The sequence below is a fragment of the Notechis scutatus genome, chromosome 13, assembly GCF_049901735.1.
Source record: "Notechis scutatus isolate UNSWTSFEM ecotype Mainland chromosome 13, rNotScu1.2, whole genome shotgun sequence".
Taxonomy (NCBI): domain Eukaryota; kingdom Metazoa; phylum Chordata; class Lepidosauria; order Squamata; family Elapidae; genus Notechis; species Notechis scutatus.
In genome coordinates this window covers 1,100,166-1,115,272 of record NC_142021.1, presented here as the reverse complement: position 1 = coordinate 1,115,272, position 15,107 = coordinate 1,100,166, and the positions used below count along the sequence as shown (strand labels likewise).

Below are 15,107 nucleotides of genomic sequence, written 5' to 3'. Positions count from 1 at the left end.
GGCCATGAGACAAGGCGGCAACCAAGCTCAGAGAGCAACAAGGATCCCACAGTCCTCCTCCTCCTCTCCACAAACCCAAGTCCCTCCTCGCACGGATGATGTTGCCTAGCTGGGTAAGGAAACGTCTGCAAGAAAACCACCAAGCTCAGAGAGCACCAAGGACCCTCACAACCTAAAACAGAATTCTAGCTGACCAGTCCGTAATTGGGACCCCTCAGGACCTGCAGAATTTACGGGACGCGTAGTAACCTACGACGAACAAGACCTCGCATCGCTCATCCGAGCTATGGTCACTGCCATCCCTGCATAAGCTCAAGAACCTTTTCAGATTCGTTTTTCTTTTTCCAGAAAGAAAGGAAGTTAAGAGCCAAGGAGACGCCGCAGCTGAATAAGCGTCTCCATTTCCCAGCTGAAGGTCTGAAGTTCTTCCCCCTTCGATGGATCCCGTCTCGGGATTCAACCGGTCCCCAATCAATCACGAAAAGTCAGAAGGTGCCGGAAGCATTTGAGCCGGAGACCCAAGAAATCCCGTGATTTCTTCTTGCAGGACAGCCACTCTTGACAGGGCTGGCATGCAGCTCCCTCTCCACCCCCTCAAAGATACCGGATCCTCTGGAATCCTTTTGTTATTCAAAGGAACTTCCTGTTCAACCAGTCGAAGAAAAAGTCCTTGTGGTTACTTAGCAGACACTCCGGCTCAACCAACTTCACTCCTCCTTAAGAAGAGACACCCAACTACTGTATTTGGGCACCGAGCGGGGAAAGTAATATGTTTATACAAGATAGGCCAGGCTCACTGGGCCAGAAAAGATCTCTGGAGTTTCTGCAGCACCTCAACAAGGCTTTCCATCGTGCAATCCTTCGAAAGGGGAGGAAGCGACTTCCTTCAGTGAAGGAGAGTAACTATAGAGCCCTGCACACCGGAGCAACTAGACACAAGGGAGGTTTTTTCCCCCAATGCCATCCCTCTGCTTAACAAATAATTCCCTCAACACTGTCCAAATATTTACAAAGTCTACACTACCATCACGATTAACCTTCTCATCACTCCTTATCACCCCTCCCCTCCCACTGTGACTGTAGGACTCTAACTTTGTCGCTTGTATCCTTACGATTTATATGGCCTGTTTCCTGGTATGATTTGATTGCTTATTATACCCAGTGACTATTATTAAGTGTTCTCCTTTACGACTCTCGGTGAATGTCTCTTTTATGTATACTGAGAATATTTGCACCAAGACAGATTCCTTGTGCGTCCAACCACACTTGGCCAATAAAGAATTCTATTCAATTCAATTCAATTCAATTCTGTTCTGTTCTATATTCTATTCTATTCTCTATTCTATTCTATTATATTCTATTATTCTATTCTATGCTTTGCTATCCTGTTCTACTCTATTCTATATTCTATTCTATATTCTATTCTATTCTATTCTATTCTATTCTATTCTATTCTATTCTATTCTATTCTTCTATTCTATTCTAATCTATTTTCTATTCTATTTTCTATTCTATTCTATAACTCATTCTATTCTATTCTAATTCTATTCTATAATTTGTTCTGTTCTGTTCTGTTCTATTCTATCCCTTATTCTATTCCATTCCATTCTATTCTAATTCTAATTCTAATTCTAATTCTATCCTATCCTATCCTAACCTAACTCAGGACTGGAACAAGCAAGCGGGGAAAGTGACTTCTTCTCCTAGACATTATTGCAGAGGTGAGGAAAGGAAGGAGGAACCAAGAGAAGAAGAGCTCATGACCTATCCTTAATTCTTGTGCCATTGCAACTGCTTTAAGTCAATCCACCAGAATAGAGCTGGAAGGGCCCTTGGAGGTCCTCTAGTCCAACCCCCTGCTCAAGCAGGAAACCCTACACAATTTGAGACAAGGGGCTGTCCAGTTTCTTCTTCAAACCCCCCCCAGGGATGGAGCAGCCACAACTTCCAGAGGCAAACCATTCCACTGCTTCATTGTTCCGGCTGTCAGCCAATTCCTCCTTAGTTCTGGTTGCTTCTCTCCTGGATTCATTCCCATCCGTTGCTTCTCGTTCTGCCTTCTGGTGCCTTGGGAGAAAAGGTTGGGCCCCCTCCTCTTTCTGTCAGCCCCTCCAATATTACAACACTGCTACATCATGTCACCCCGATCCTCCTTCTCTCTAGGGTAGCCACACCCTAAGTAGATGACATGGGCTTCTGACTCAAAAAAGGGACAACGGAAAGCAAGGGAGCAATAGCTGCTATTTTAGAAGGGGATCCCGTTTTAGAAAACATTCCAATACATTTTGTTTATTTATTTTAAAAAAGTGCCCTCATTCCAATACCTCTCTGGGCGTAGCTGGAGTCCATGTCCTTAAAGTGCACCATCACAAAATCCGAAGACTTGAACAGGATGCTCTCGATGATGTCTTCTTGTTTGGGACCCAGACTGGATTCCGCCGTCTTCTGATGAGCCGCGTCGAGCACTAAATCGCACTGAAAAGACACGGCCGACAGGATCAGCAAGGCCGGTAGCTTCCCGGGCCGGTAGCTTCGCAGAGCAAAACCGTTAACAAGCGACATCTCCTCCCCGCCCGAGAGTGAAATGTCCAAAACTGGTTGGCCTTCAACGGGTCAAGAATTGGAACATCCCAACGTGCAGGATGAAGAGTAGCTGCGGCTGGACAGTTGAGGTCCAGTTCAAGACTGCGAGATCTCTTCTGCCTCTCCTTTAGCCACTAGATTAGGGGTCTCCAAACTTTTGAGAGTTGTGGACTTCAACTCCCAGAATTCCCCAGCCAGCTGGCTGGGGAATTCTGGGAATTGAAGTCCACCCATCTTCAAAGTGCCCACGGTTGAGACTGTTGTGGTTCGCCGGCAGCCTGTGCAGACGGCAGCGGAATCGGACAGTGGGGAAGAACGGGGACCAGTCCGGGAGTCTGGGGAGGACTCGGACGAAGGTCCTGCATCCGATGCAGAGATGGGGCCAGGGTCATGTGGGAGTGGGGGGCTGCCTCCGGAGCCTCGCAGCCGCGAGGAAGAGGAACAAGGGGAGCCTGTTCCCAGCGTGCCTGTGCACAGAGCTGCTAGAAGGCAAGAGCAGCTGAGACAAAAGGGGCGACTCTGGAGTAAGGCTGGGAGGTGATTGCCCCTCCCATAAGGGATAAAAGTCAGGCCTCGATGACGAAACCTTTGCAGGAAGCAAAGTCATTCCATCGGTTCCGAGTCATCCTTTGAAGCTCTGTGTATTTTGTTTTTTTTCTTGTTCTTTTATAGTTAATTGGATACTTCTGTTTTTGGCAGCATTCCACAGAACTGAAAGGTAGGTGCTTATCTTGGGGGACTGTTTTGAGTTTAATTCTGGCTGGGAATGAAAACAATTCCCAGCATTGCAATAAAATAGGTTTTTGGTTTTAAAACAAGTTTGTGATTAATTACGTTTGACGAAGCCTGGGTCAGAACCAGAGCAATTAAATTATACAGAAGTTTAAGGTCCAACCACTTATCTTAATTTTGTTTTATGTGTTGTCTACTTTCTCCAAGAATCGAGAGGGCCAAACATAAGCCTCCAACCTTCTCCTGGCTCCCTGCCGCAACATTGCGACAGGTGTCTGGCTGCCTAAAAATGGTGGGTTTCTGCAGAGCCTGGATCTTCCCAGTTCTAGCCCAACCTTACGTAACCCTGAGACCCACCAGGCACCATCATCCCCAGCCAGAAGATTTAGATCAGTTTGACTGCAAGGAGGGGAGGGGGAGGGGGAAGAAAGGAAAACGTAATTTACCTTAGAGCTGTAAGTTTTAAAAACTCCTTCATATATACTTCCATTTTTCACCTGTACTTCACATTTTGATCCCTGGGTAATAAAAGGAGGGGAGAGAGGAGAATTATGATCAGGAAGCCCCATTCAAAAATTGGGATTAACAGTTACACAGGTGGTAAGATAGGTGGCTAATTTTACAAATAAACAAGTTACATAAACTTACAGGCAAGGTCGAAACTCTTCATCTCTCTAGAGTCTAGACCAGAGGTGTCCAACCTTGGCAACTTTAAGACTTGTGGACTTCAACTCCCAGAATTCCCCAGGGTCTGGCCTTTCTAGAGAACAGACTCTATGGTTGCTGGTTTGGTGGGTTGGCTGACCCAACACTTTAAGCCAGGGGTCTCCAACCTTGGTAACTTTAAGACTTGTGGACTTCAACCCCCAGAATTCCCCAGGGTCTGGCCTTTCTAGAGAACAGACTCTATGGTTGCTGGAGTTTGGTGGGTTGGTTGACCCAACGCTTTAAGCCAGGGGTCTCCAACCTTGGTAACTTTAAGCCTTGTGGACTTCAACTCCCAGAATTCCCCAGGGTCTGGCCTTTCTAGAGAACAGACTCTATGGTTGCTGGAGTTTGGTGGGTTGGTTGACCCAACGCTTTAAGCCAGGAGTCTCCAACCTTGGCAACTTTAAGACTTGTGGACTTTCAACTCCCAGAATTCCTCAGCCAGCTTTGCTGGCTGAGGAATTCTGGGAGTTGAAGTCCACAAGTCTTAAAGTTGCCAAGGTTGGACACCCCTGGTCTAGACCTTCTCACCTTTCTTCATTTTTTATGCCCCCCTAAAAAGCCCACCCTTAAGACACCCCACACAATGCAAGAGGACACTCCCCCAACAAACAGAATTTCCCCATGCTTTGAGTTATTCATTTATTGTCCAACGAGGCAAAAAGAAAAACAAAGCAAAGCAAAATCCAGAGAACAGAAACCCAAAAGGGCAAAACAAGAATCAAAACAGCGAGGAAAAAAAGAAAACAAGAGAATAAGACATACAGTAAAATCAAGGTTTTAAAAAAGGCCTGAAGGCAAGGTGGATTCTGGCTGTCTCCATTTCCAGACCCGACATTACTCCGAGTTCTACAACAGGCCGATCTGTTCAACGATGCTTCAGAAAAAACCACCATACAGGTAGCCCTTGACTCATGTCCACAAGGGACCCAAAAATTTATCCTGCTTAAGTGAGACAGTTGTTAAGTGATTTTTTTCCCCATTTTATGATTTTTCTTGCCACAACTGCTGTTAGTCACCCGGTTAAGTCAGCCTGGCTTCCCCATTGATTTTGCTCTCGTCAGAAGGGGATTGCTTGACCCCCAGGACATTGCAACAGTCATAAGTACATGCCGGTTGCCAAGCATTTGAATTTTGACCACGCAACCATGAGGATTCTGCAATGGTCACAAGGGTGAAAATCAGTCGTAAGTTCTTTTTTTCAGTGACTTTGTAACTTTAAACAATCACTAAATGAACTGTCGCACATCAAGGACCACTTATACTCGGCCTTACTTCTTTTCCACTAAACTTCACTTCACTCCGACAAGGACACAAAACAGAAGCCAGGGGCCTGCTGCTCCTTCCCCCTTTTTCTTCTTTGCAACGGCAAACCAACGAAAAAAAATAAATGACTTTTCCCTCCGCAGGGTTATCGGGAGCCACACTGAATTCTGCAAACTCAGAAAACCTTTGTGAGCCTCAAAGTAAAGAAGCAGCGGATGTGGGCATGCTTAAGAGGAAAAGGTACCCCCAACACACAAAAAAGCCAATCGTTGCTAGATTACTGGAATGTAGACATTTCCATTCCCAATGAAAAAGCGAAGCGATCCAAGCCAAGGAAAGAGGCGGCCATAACTTACGACAACGGATGTGAGTATGTGAACCATTCGCATGTTTGCATATATGCCTTGAAAGGGAATCTGAAAGAAGAGAAAAACAGTGTGGTATACGTATCAGAGCACAACGGCACACGCCGCACAAATACACAGGATTGGCAGCAAGCGCTACGTTGGCTGACGGGACACCAGGAGAAAAGCTTGGAAGGTTGGGGAAACTATCTGACCACACCGAGAGAAACTCCACTCCTGATTACTCTTAAGGTAGGCACAACTCAGGTTGGGAATGGCCAACCTTCAAGACCTTTGGACTTCCAACTCCCAGAATTCCACAGGTCCTTAAGGTGGCCCAGGTTGGACAACCCTGGTCTAAGCCACTCATGGGGGGTCTAGAACATTGAGAAGAGGTCCTTCAGAAACTTCCCAAGGCCTTGAGGTTGGACACCTCTGCCGCCAGTCCAGGTGCACCACGGGAACACGAGAATCCAATCACCTGTCTTTGCCTTCCTAGAACCTCACCGCTACGTCAACGTGTCTACAGCCTTCTCGGGAGGCAGAGGAGGGTGGGAATGTAGGGAGCGGTTTTACTACTCAACGGAATCCCGTACGGACGTACGTTCCAAGCGTCTGGTCCTCGTTCCCCCAGGCTGGGCAAAGAGGAAATGTCCCCCATGGAGCTGCTTCTGGTGGGCTTGCACAGCCGTCCTTGTCGTGTGGTCAGAGGTTCTAAACTGGGACCGTCTTCCATTTTTTTTTCCACCCCTCCCTTTGGACGTTACTCTCATGTGCCAGAGAGGAGGAAGAAAAACGGAAACTCCATCCTATCCTTCGCTCCTTGTGAGCAGCTGAGTGTCTCCTCTGACTGGATGTGGTCCAAGATGCTCTGCTAAAGGGGGAGGGATGGGGGGGGGTGTCCACCCCTGCTTTACACTGAAGTTGCCTGGGGTTTGTGACATCACCGATTAATGCGCTGGGGAAACTGTTCAGTGAAGGGGCAGCCTGGCTAAAATGTGACTTTTGGCTTGCTGGGTCTTATCACTCCTCAAAATCTGCACGAGGTTGGCACGGGTCGGTTTGGGTGACCCCAGGAGAGTAGAAAGGGGTGCTTGATAGAGGACTAAACAGTCTCTAAACCCAACTGCTTCCTGGGCACAAAGGTCAAGCCGGTGTAGACTTTATGAGGTGTCTAACTACAGAGAGCCCCAACTAGGTGAGATGGGGGCCCTTGTCTACCCAGCAGAGAGAAACGCGTCTTTCTCTAACACGAGTTCCTCAGGGTATCACCTACAATCTTGGACTTGCCAACAAGTATAGTTGCAAATTTTTAAGAAGAGAAAAGGCCAAAGCCAAGGGGTGTCCAACCTGGGGAACTGTGTGGTCTTCAACTCCCAGAATTCCTGGCTGGGGAGAATTCTGTGGTGGCTGCGGAATTCTGGGAAGTGAAGTCCACAGGTCTTAGAGTTGTCCAGGTAGGACACCCCTGGCCTAAACCTGGGGATTGAGAATATCGAGAAGAGACCTTCAGAAAATCCCACAATCCCACTCCACAGTGTAATCATATGTAACTGGGTTTCTTAAAAACAAATGTCATGGCAAAAGAACATCAAAAACCCATAGATGGCAAGTAATATCAATAATAATAATAACAATAACAACAACAACAACAACAACAATAATAATAATAATAATAATAATAATAATAATAATAATAATAATAATAATAATAATAATAATAATAATAATAATAATAATTTCACTAGATAATTATCTCTGGGAATATTTCCATGTGACAATTTGAAGGTGCAGTATAGACCCTTACACACCTTTGGGTATTGTGACATTACCTGGGCTGAGGTATTTATTGTTATCAGGCAGTTTTCATTGCTCTAAACAGTAAAAACCCACTGAGTTTTGACTTTTATAAAAAAAACCCAAATCAATCAACAAGCGTCAACAAGAAGCGGAAAAATGAAATCAGGTACTTACCGGTGGTTGAGGGGGCCCTTTGCCACTGCTGCGCCCTCTGAAATTAAAAATAATAATAATTTAAAAAGATGAGATCAGAGCAAATTGAAGAGTTATCAATGCCGAAACTGTAATTTCACCCCAGGAATGAAAAGATTAAGAAATGGTCCAAATCCAGGACTTTTGAAGGCCTGTTAACAGGAATACGTTCAAATACTGGTGCCGATTCAGCGAGGATGAAGTGAAAATCGCTGCCAAGATGGCTTGCTTGCAATTGTACCCATTTTCTGACAACTTCCCTTAAAAAGCAGCAGGTGGAATGGAGAACTCCTTCCAAGTTGATCTGCCTCCTTCCCGATTGCCGGTGCAACCGACCCACAAGGAGGGAGAAGCCATAAAGGACAATTCAGATGAAACGGCCTGTCTAAAGGGCCCCGCGGGGTCCCCCACTTCAACCCAATTGAAGCCAGGTTTCCTCGCTGGAGTTTGAAGACCGGAGCCTCTTCAGCCCTCCAGCTCGCGGTGGCCACTGCCGGTCAGGTTGCAGGCAGCACAACAACCTGCTGAGCTGCGTTTGGCCAGCTTAGAAAACATGAAAATGAACCGCTTTCCCAGGGTTTCCCCTGCAGCAGGAGATGCTGAAGGCTTTGCCACCCGGCTGGGGCTCTGCGGAGAACCCACCCGCCCTTCTCGATGCACCAGGAACAAGCAGCCGTGACACTCCCAATTTGCCGGACAACAATGCTCAGTATTCATCACCACCGGCCAGGTTTCCTAGGAATGCTGGGAAGTGTAGTCCAATAAGCCCAGGAATGTGGCACCCACAACACGCCACATTCAACTCCCTCCGGTTGGAATAGGCAACAGGAGCCAATCAAACCTTCGGCTGATTCCCCATCCTGATTCATTCTCTCTCTCCCAATATATTTATTGATTTGATTTGATTTGTCAACCCCCCGCACTGAGAAGAGACATTCCGGAATCCTTCTTCCCCAAGTAATGAAGCGCTTGTGTTTAGGTCTCCCTGCATGAAAAGTATCTCGCAATTTGACAACCCGCATAATCCTGAAAGCATCTTAACTAATCTGATGCATTCGCTTTGGGTTCAGATCTTCCCTGCTCCCTTAGGGACCACCCCCTTCTGCTCTCCAAGCTCAAAAAATCACCCATTTCCCGTCTAGAAAACTCCCCAATTTTCAGTTAAAATCCCTCTATGTCTGTCCACACACACACACCGATTTATGCTGATCAAAAAACAACAACTGAGCTTCGGTTAGGAGCACTAATAAGAATGGCTAAGCAATGCTAGTACACGCAGAAGACGGAACTATTCAGTGTAACTTCCTCCACCACCACCCCAACCAGGTCCTCCTCTGGCATTACAACCAGGAGCAAAACACTCAAATTTCAGCCATGTGACTTGGAGCCCTTGGAAGATCGGAGGTGGGGGTATAGTGGGTCTTCCCGCCCAGAGGCCTCCACCTCTCTCCCGTAACCCAAACAGGCCAGAAGAAAAGAGTCCCAATAAAACTAGGGTTCTCAACGGATGAAAGAGGTTCCTCTCCAAGGGGTGGCAGGTCAGCCCACCTCCAACTCCTGCAGCTTCCAGGCAGGACCCAATGAGGTCCTGGGAGCTTCACCGCCTGGTTGGCTCTTAATGGAAGAGTTGCTCCCACCCCAGGATGTCCAAGGAGGCTTCCTCTGCAAGCCACAACTCAGCCTGTTGGAAGATCCTCCGGCTCAGGGGTCTCCAACCGTGGCCACTTTGAAGACGTGGGGACTTCAACTCCCCGAGTTCTTCAGCCAGCAAAGAGTTGTCCAGAGTTCTAGCCAACTTTGTCACATTTCTTTCATAAACTTTTCTTAATAATAGATCGTGGGAATGTGGTAGATGTAATATATCTTGACTTCAACGAAGTGTGTGTGGGGGGGGGAATCTTTCTGGCTGAGGAATTCTGGGAGTTGAAGTCCACCAGGGGGGCCTGTTCTGAACTACCTGTAACCAAAACACCTGGGGAGGCAGCACCCACAACCCTTCCTTGCGGGTTCCTTCCGCACAAGAGCGATACTCACTCGCTCTCTCACTGGGAAGTCAACCAGTTGTGCTGCTAACTTCTCGGCACTCTTGGCCTTACTCAGAAAGTCATCCAAGAGAAGCCACAGGAGAGGTGGTTCCTTTCTCTCTCATCCATCCATCCATTCATCTATCATCATCTATCTTTCTTTCTACCTACCTACCTATTCTATCTCTACCTACCTATCTACCTTTTAAATCTATCAATGGTTCTCCATCATCTACCTACCTACCTACCTACCTATTTATATCAATGGTTCTCCATCATCTATCCTATTTCCATCATCTACCTACTTATCTATCTATCTATCTATCATCTACCTACCTACCTACCTTTTAAATCTATCAATGGTTCTGGCTTATAAAACTTCTGTGCTCAGGATTAAGTTCTAACCCATTTGGCTTATGGGAAAAATGGGTAAATATGGATCTTTTTTCGTCAATTACCTTTCATCGCTGGTACAGATAGTCCTCGACTTACAACCGCAACTGAGCCCAAAAATCCAAAGTGAGACGTTTGTTTAAGTGAGACGTTTGTTTAAGTGCGTTTTTGCCCCATTTTACAATCTTTCTTGCCACCATTAACTAAAACCGCTGCAGTTTGATAAGTTTGGCATGTGGCTTCCCCGTGGAGTTTGCTTGTGGGAAGGTGGCCCAAAGGGGATTGCAGGATCCCGGGACACTGTGCAACCGTCATAAATGCGAGTCAATTGCCAAGTGCCTGAATTTGGATCACGTGACCCACAGGGATGCGACGAAGATTGCAATGGGTGGAAAAAAAGGGTGCTAAGTCACTTTTTCCCCCCAGTGCCGTTGTAACTTTGAACAGCCACAAAATGAACTGTTGTAAGTCTAGGACCACCTGTGTGTGTCTTTTGAGCTGAAAAAATATTCCCCTCCGCTTTTGCCAAGGATTTGAATCCAAAGTCAAATCCAAGGCTGCCGGAAGATCAGAGGTCTCCAACCTTGGCCACTTCAAGACTTGTGGACTTGTGGGATTCTCCAGCCAGCATAGCTGACTCTCTTGTAATCCCTTCCCCTGCAATCTCTCTCCACTTTAGGAGATTAAGAGAGAGAGAAAGCAGGCATGGCTGGCTGGGGAATTCTGGGAGTTGAAGTCCCCAAGTCTTAAAGTGGCCAAGGTTGGGGGCTCCTGCTGTAGAGGAACAACGCTCAGGGCTACTGAAGGTACCTTGCAGGCCTGAGAAATAAATATTGTCAAGCGATTTCTGTTGTCAACAAAAGCTAGGAATTTGCACCCTGACATTTCTAGCAGGGGTGGAAAAATGAAAAGCCAAGGAGGGGTTTGGTTGCAACTGCCGGGGGAGAGCCAGGTGAGGCTAGGATCCTGGTAGCACCTTTTGCCAATGAACTGGTATTAAAAGGCATTAAGATTTGATGAGCCGCAAGTGGACTTCAGCGCCTGCCTTTGAATGAAATGGGCCTGCTGGATATGGCACAGCCAAACCTCTTTGGAGCCCTGTAAATATTTACAGAATGCCTTTCAAATGGAGCCGGGCCCAATTTTTCTCTTTTTAAGTTCTCGCTACACAACGGAAGTGTTTATATCATCCAACCTTGGGGGCCGTCTTCAAATTCAGCTTCCGTACGTATTTTTCCTGTTTTGTCCCAGCTTTGCGATGCCAAAAATAAAAAAAAAATTAAATGTATCCTTTGAACTGAGTTTATTAGGCTAAATCTCATCTACAGGGGCATAAATCTCCTTTTTTTAGGTCCCCAAACAGTAAGGACACTGAGACTGTTTCATTTTAAGTCTTTCTCAGCAAGTTCTCTACAGGAATTCCTCCACTTATGACAAGGGAGCCCGAAATTCCTGTTGCTAAGTGAGAGACATTTTGTTAAGTGGGTTTGCCCCATTTTATGACCTTCCTCGCCACAGTTAAGTGAAAAATGGTCATGTCACTTTTTTCATTGCTGTTGCAACTTTGAATAGTCACTAAATTAACTGCTGTAAGTCCAGGACTATCTTAATCCTTTCTTGCAATTTATATGGTTTAAAACAGGGCTCTCCAACCGTGGCAACTTTAAGCCTGGAGGACTTCAACTCCCAGAATTCCCCAGCCAGCTTTGCTCGCTAGGGAATTCTGGGAATTGAAGTTTTCCAGGCTTAAAAGTTGCCAAGGTTGGAGACCCCTAGTTTAAAATATTTTTCCACATTCATAATGACATGGCTTTGAGGTTTTTTCTTTTTCTATCCTTGTTTTACTGAAAAGAATGTTCTTGTAGATTATTATTGTATAATGTTCTTGCAGAGACTTCCCCAACTTTAAGATGTGTGGACTTACTTCAACTCCCAGAATTCCCCAGCAAGGAATTCTGGGAGTTGAAGTCCGCAACTCTTAAAGCTGCCACAAGGTTGAAACGCTGGATTAGAGGAACAGTTTTTGTCAAGGCCTAAAAGAATAGATAGAATGGCTACCATTTCGTAGTGGATTGAAAATAATTTTGACTATTTATCTCTCAGACAATCAAGACTGAGCACACCAGATTTCCATGCTCCAGAGAGGGATGAAAATAATAATAATACAGCTGGATATAAAAATTAAGTTTTCCAAACATGACCAGATAGGCACACGTACAATAACACACACGTCTTTCTAGCCAAAATTGAAGCTCTGTTTTTTTTTAGGCACCAATTGACATTTTAGAAGCCCACAATGCAAAACCTGAACTGGGGAATAAGCAGGGTAGAATTTGCTTGCTTTTCAGGCCTATTTCAACTTCCTTAGTTTTGATGCGAGCTGCCAGAGACCAACTGAACGCTTGACCTTAAGGAAACGGTCTGACACGAAGTCAAAATGGTCGAGCCTCATCTCAGGAGGCTTGGAACCCAACCCAACTGGGCAGCAGTTGAGTATTTCCAAGCTGTCCTTGGACATGTCAGACATGGGACCCTCAAGCTGATGACCAGCCAAGCCGCCCTTCTTCCTTAACATATGGGCACCACGTCTTCTAAGCAGAGAAACACCTGGTGGTTTTCAGCTCCGGGAAGCTCCGACGTCAAACTGAGTTTGAAACTGGAAGGAAGGAAGACCCGAAGCACTTGGGAATGTCTCATGGCGTGCAAAAGTCCCATCTTCACAGGAGAATCCGAGCTCCCTTCAAAAACGCTTGGGGACCTTGGGAATTCCTGCTTGCCGTCCCCTCTGCCCACTCACTCACCTCCTTGGCCGGGAACCTCTGTCCTGGGGTTGATGGGCCCAGGGGATTAACCCCATGTCACTCTAAGGGTCACGGACAGAAGGAGCCCTTGGCCAGCACCCAGCGGGCTGATTTACAAAGGAGGTACTCCTGCCTCCGTCTCTGCGCTAAGGAGCTTACGTCAAAGAGAGGGATCCTTGCAAACCGGCCTGCCACAGAAAACTCTCCGAGGAGAGGGGATCATTTTGGTGCAAACCAAGCAGCGGTTCCCCCATTCAAAGGAACAGCAGGGATGACCTTACCTGTCTCGCCTTCCGCTTTTTGACTCCGGAGAGTTTAAAGAGGGCGAATTTAGTCACATTCAAAATAGGAAAACCGGCCTAGAAAGCAGCTTGGGGTCACCGTATGCCACCCATTCATATACTAAGGCATTGCATAAGCCGAAAAGGTACCGGAGGGGGTTTCCGGGTAGTGTCAACAGCTGCCTCCCTGCAAAAGCCAACAGGCTCCCCCAGTGATCAATATCCTGTCAATCAAAGGCTTTGGGGGGACACCCCCACCCCCAAATCGGCTTTAAAAACAAAAAAAAAAACCAAGCTTGAACCCTTTGCAACCTTAGTAGGTAGAACTTTTTCCTCTGGAAGGGAAGGCAAATATTGCAATATTTGGGATAAGGTTGCAAGATCCAAGCGGGCCGGTCACAGGGGAGGGGGAATCTCTGGTCCCGGGGAACCGACCCAGATTGGATCTTGCAACAACTTTTCCTTTGGAAGCCCCCCCTCAAGGAGGCAGGCAGAGACCTCCCCCCAACCCCAGCTCGGCCTCAGCAGCAGCTTAGCTGGAGGGCTGAAATTGCGGAGGTCAAAGCGAGAGAAACCCAGATTTTTCTCCAGCGTTGCAAAACCACAAGAATTCCCCGATTCTCCTGCGCGGCCTTGGGGGGGAGGGGAGGGGGGCGATAAGAGAGGCGGGCCCCCTTCCTCTCCTGCCCCCCAACGCCCAGGCGGGGGAGGGGGCTGCCTTGCTGGCCTTCCTCCCTTCCAGCCCCCTCCCCTCTTTTCTTGATGCCCGGGGGGCACTGCCAGGTTGGCATTATTTGAGGGGGGATTCAGGCCCAGGGCAGCCCCCGGGGCCTTTTGGGGAGGGGTCCCGGTTCTCTGGGGCTGAGCCTCCCCCCGCCCTGCCCTGCCCTGCTTCCCCGGGTCCCTGCGGCAGAGCAGGCCGCGGCGGTGCCCTCTGCCCGGGCGGGCTCCTCTCGGCCGGCCTTGAAGGGCAGCGGCGGCGGCGCGGCTCCGGCCTCTCCGGCCAGGGACCGAGCAACCCCCACGGCACCCACCTGCCCAGCGAGGGCCGCGCTCCCGGGCCCGGCCCGCCCGCCTTGCGCCCGCCCGCCGGAGCCGCGGCCGGGGCCGGCGAGGAGGAGGCGGCGGCGGCGGGCGGCGAGGGCGTCGGCGGCGTCGGCTGCTGCTGCTGCTGCTGCGGGGGCGTCGCGGCGGGGCCGGGCGGGGGCTGCGGCGCCGGGGGCGGCGAGGGCTGCGGCGACGGCTTCAGCGCCATGGCGAGGCCCGCGGAGGGATCCGGCCGCGGGGCGGAGCGGAGGACGAGCGGCGGCGGCGGCAGGAGGAGGAGGAGGAGGCTGCTTTGCCCGCCCGGCTCCCTTCCCTCGCTCGCTCGCGCCCGCCGAGCCCCGGAACCGCTTCCCTCCTTCGTCTCCGGCTGCTGCTGCTGCTGCTGCTCCGGGCACGCGCGCGCGCTCCCCGCCGACACACCGGCGCCCCCCTCCAGCTCTTGCGGGCACGCGCCTTCTGCGCGCCCCCGTCCCGGGATGAGCAGGCCGCCTCTGAGCACCTGCAGAGTGCAGGAGGGTCGATCGGGGGCTCTTGGCACCCCCGCTTCCAAGGGGCCGCACCCCCCTTTTTGTGCAAGGGACCCCCCTTTCTACACGACCCCCTTTTTTTCTACAAGGACCCCCCCATTTCGCCCTCCCCTCAATTTGGAGGTCTGTAGGCAAAGGCCCCGGCCTGCCCGGTTGCCCCCACCCCGCTTCCAGGAGCCGGGAAGGCGCCCGCGGGCCAAGGGCGGCGGGCGCCCGGTTGCAAAACGGACGCTTTTGCTCTGCGGCCGGGTCCGCTCCCGTTTGACCGGCGGTGGGGAAAGGAGGGTGGGGAGGAAGCCTTCGTTGCTCGGGGGTCTTGTTTCAAGGGTGGGAGGGACGGACCCCGGTTGAATTCGGGGGGGCAAAGAAGCCACCGTTCACACAACAGATCGAGCCGCAAAGTCTACAC

The 15,107-nt window shown here is 49.2% G+C and overlaps 1 protein-coding gene across 1 annotated transcript in view; it reads right to left on the bottom strand.

Moving 5' to 3' along the window:
* The window catches only part of ATXN2 (ataxin 2), a 37,274-nt gene extending 22,757 nt beyond the window's left edge, over positions 1 to 14,517 (bottom strand). The window contains 5 exon segments of the mRNA XM_087942909.1: positions 2,325 to 2,475; positions 3,762 to 3,833; positions 5,646 to 5,705; positions 7,608 to 7,644; positions 14,159 to 14,517. Of these exon segments, the coding sequence (XP_087799035.1) occupies positions 2,325 to 2,475; positions 3,762 to 3,833; positions 5,646 to 5,705; positions 7,608 to 7,644; positions 14,159 to 14,379 (541 nt within the window). The 5' untranslated portion in view covers positions 14,380 to 14,517.
* Positions 14,518 to 15,107: the final 590 nt, after the last annotated feature.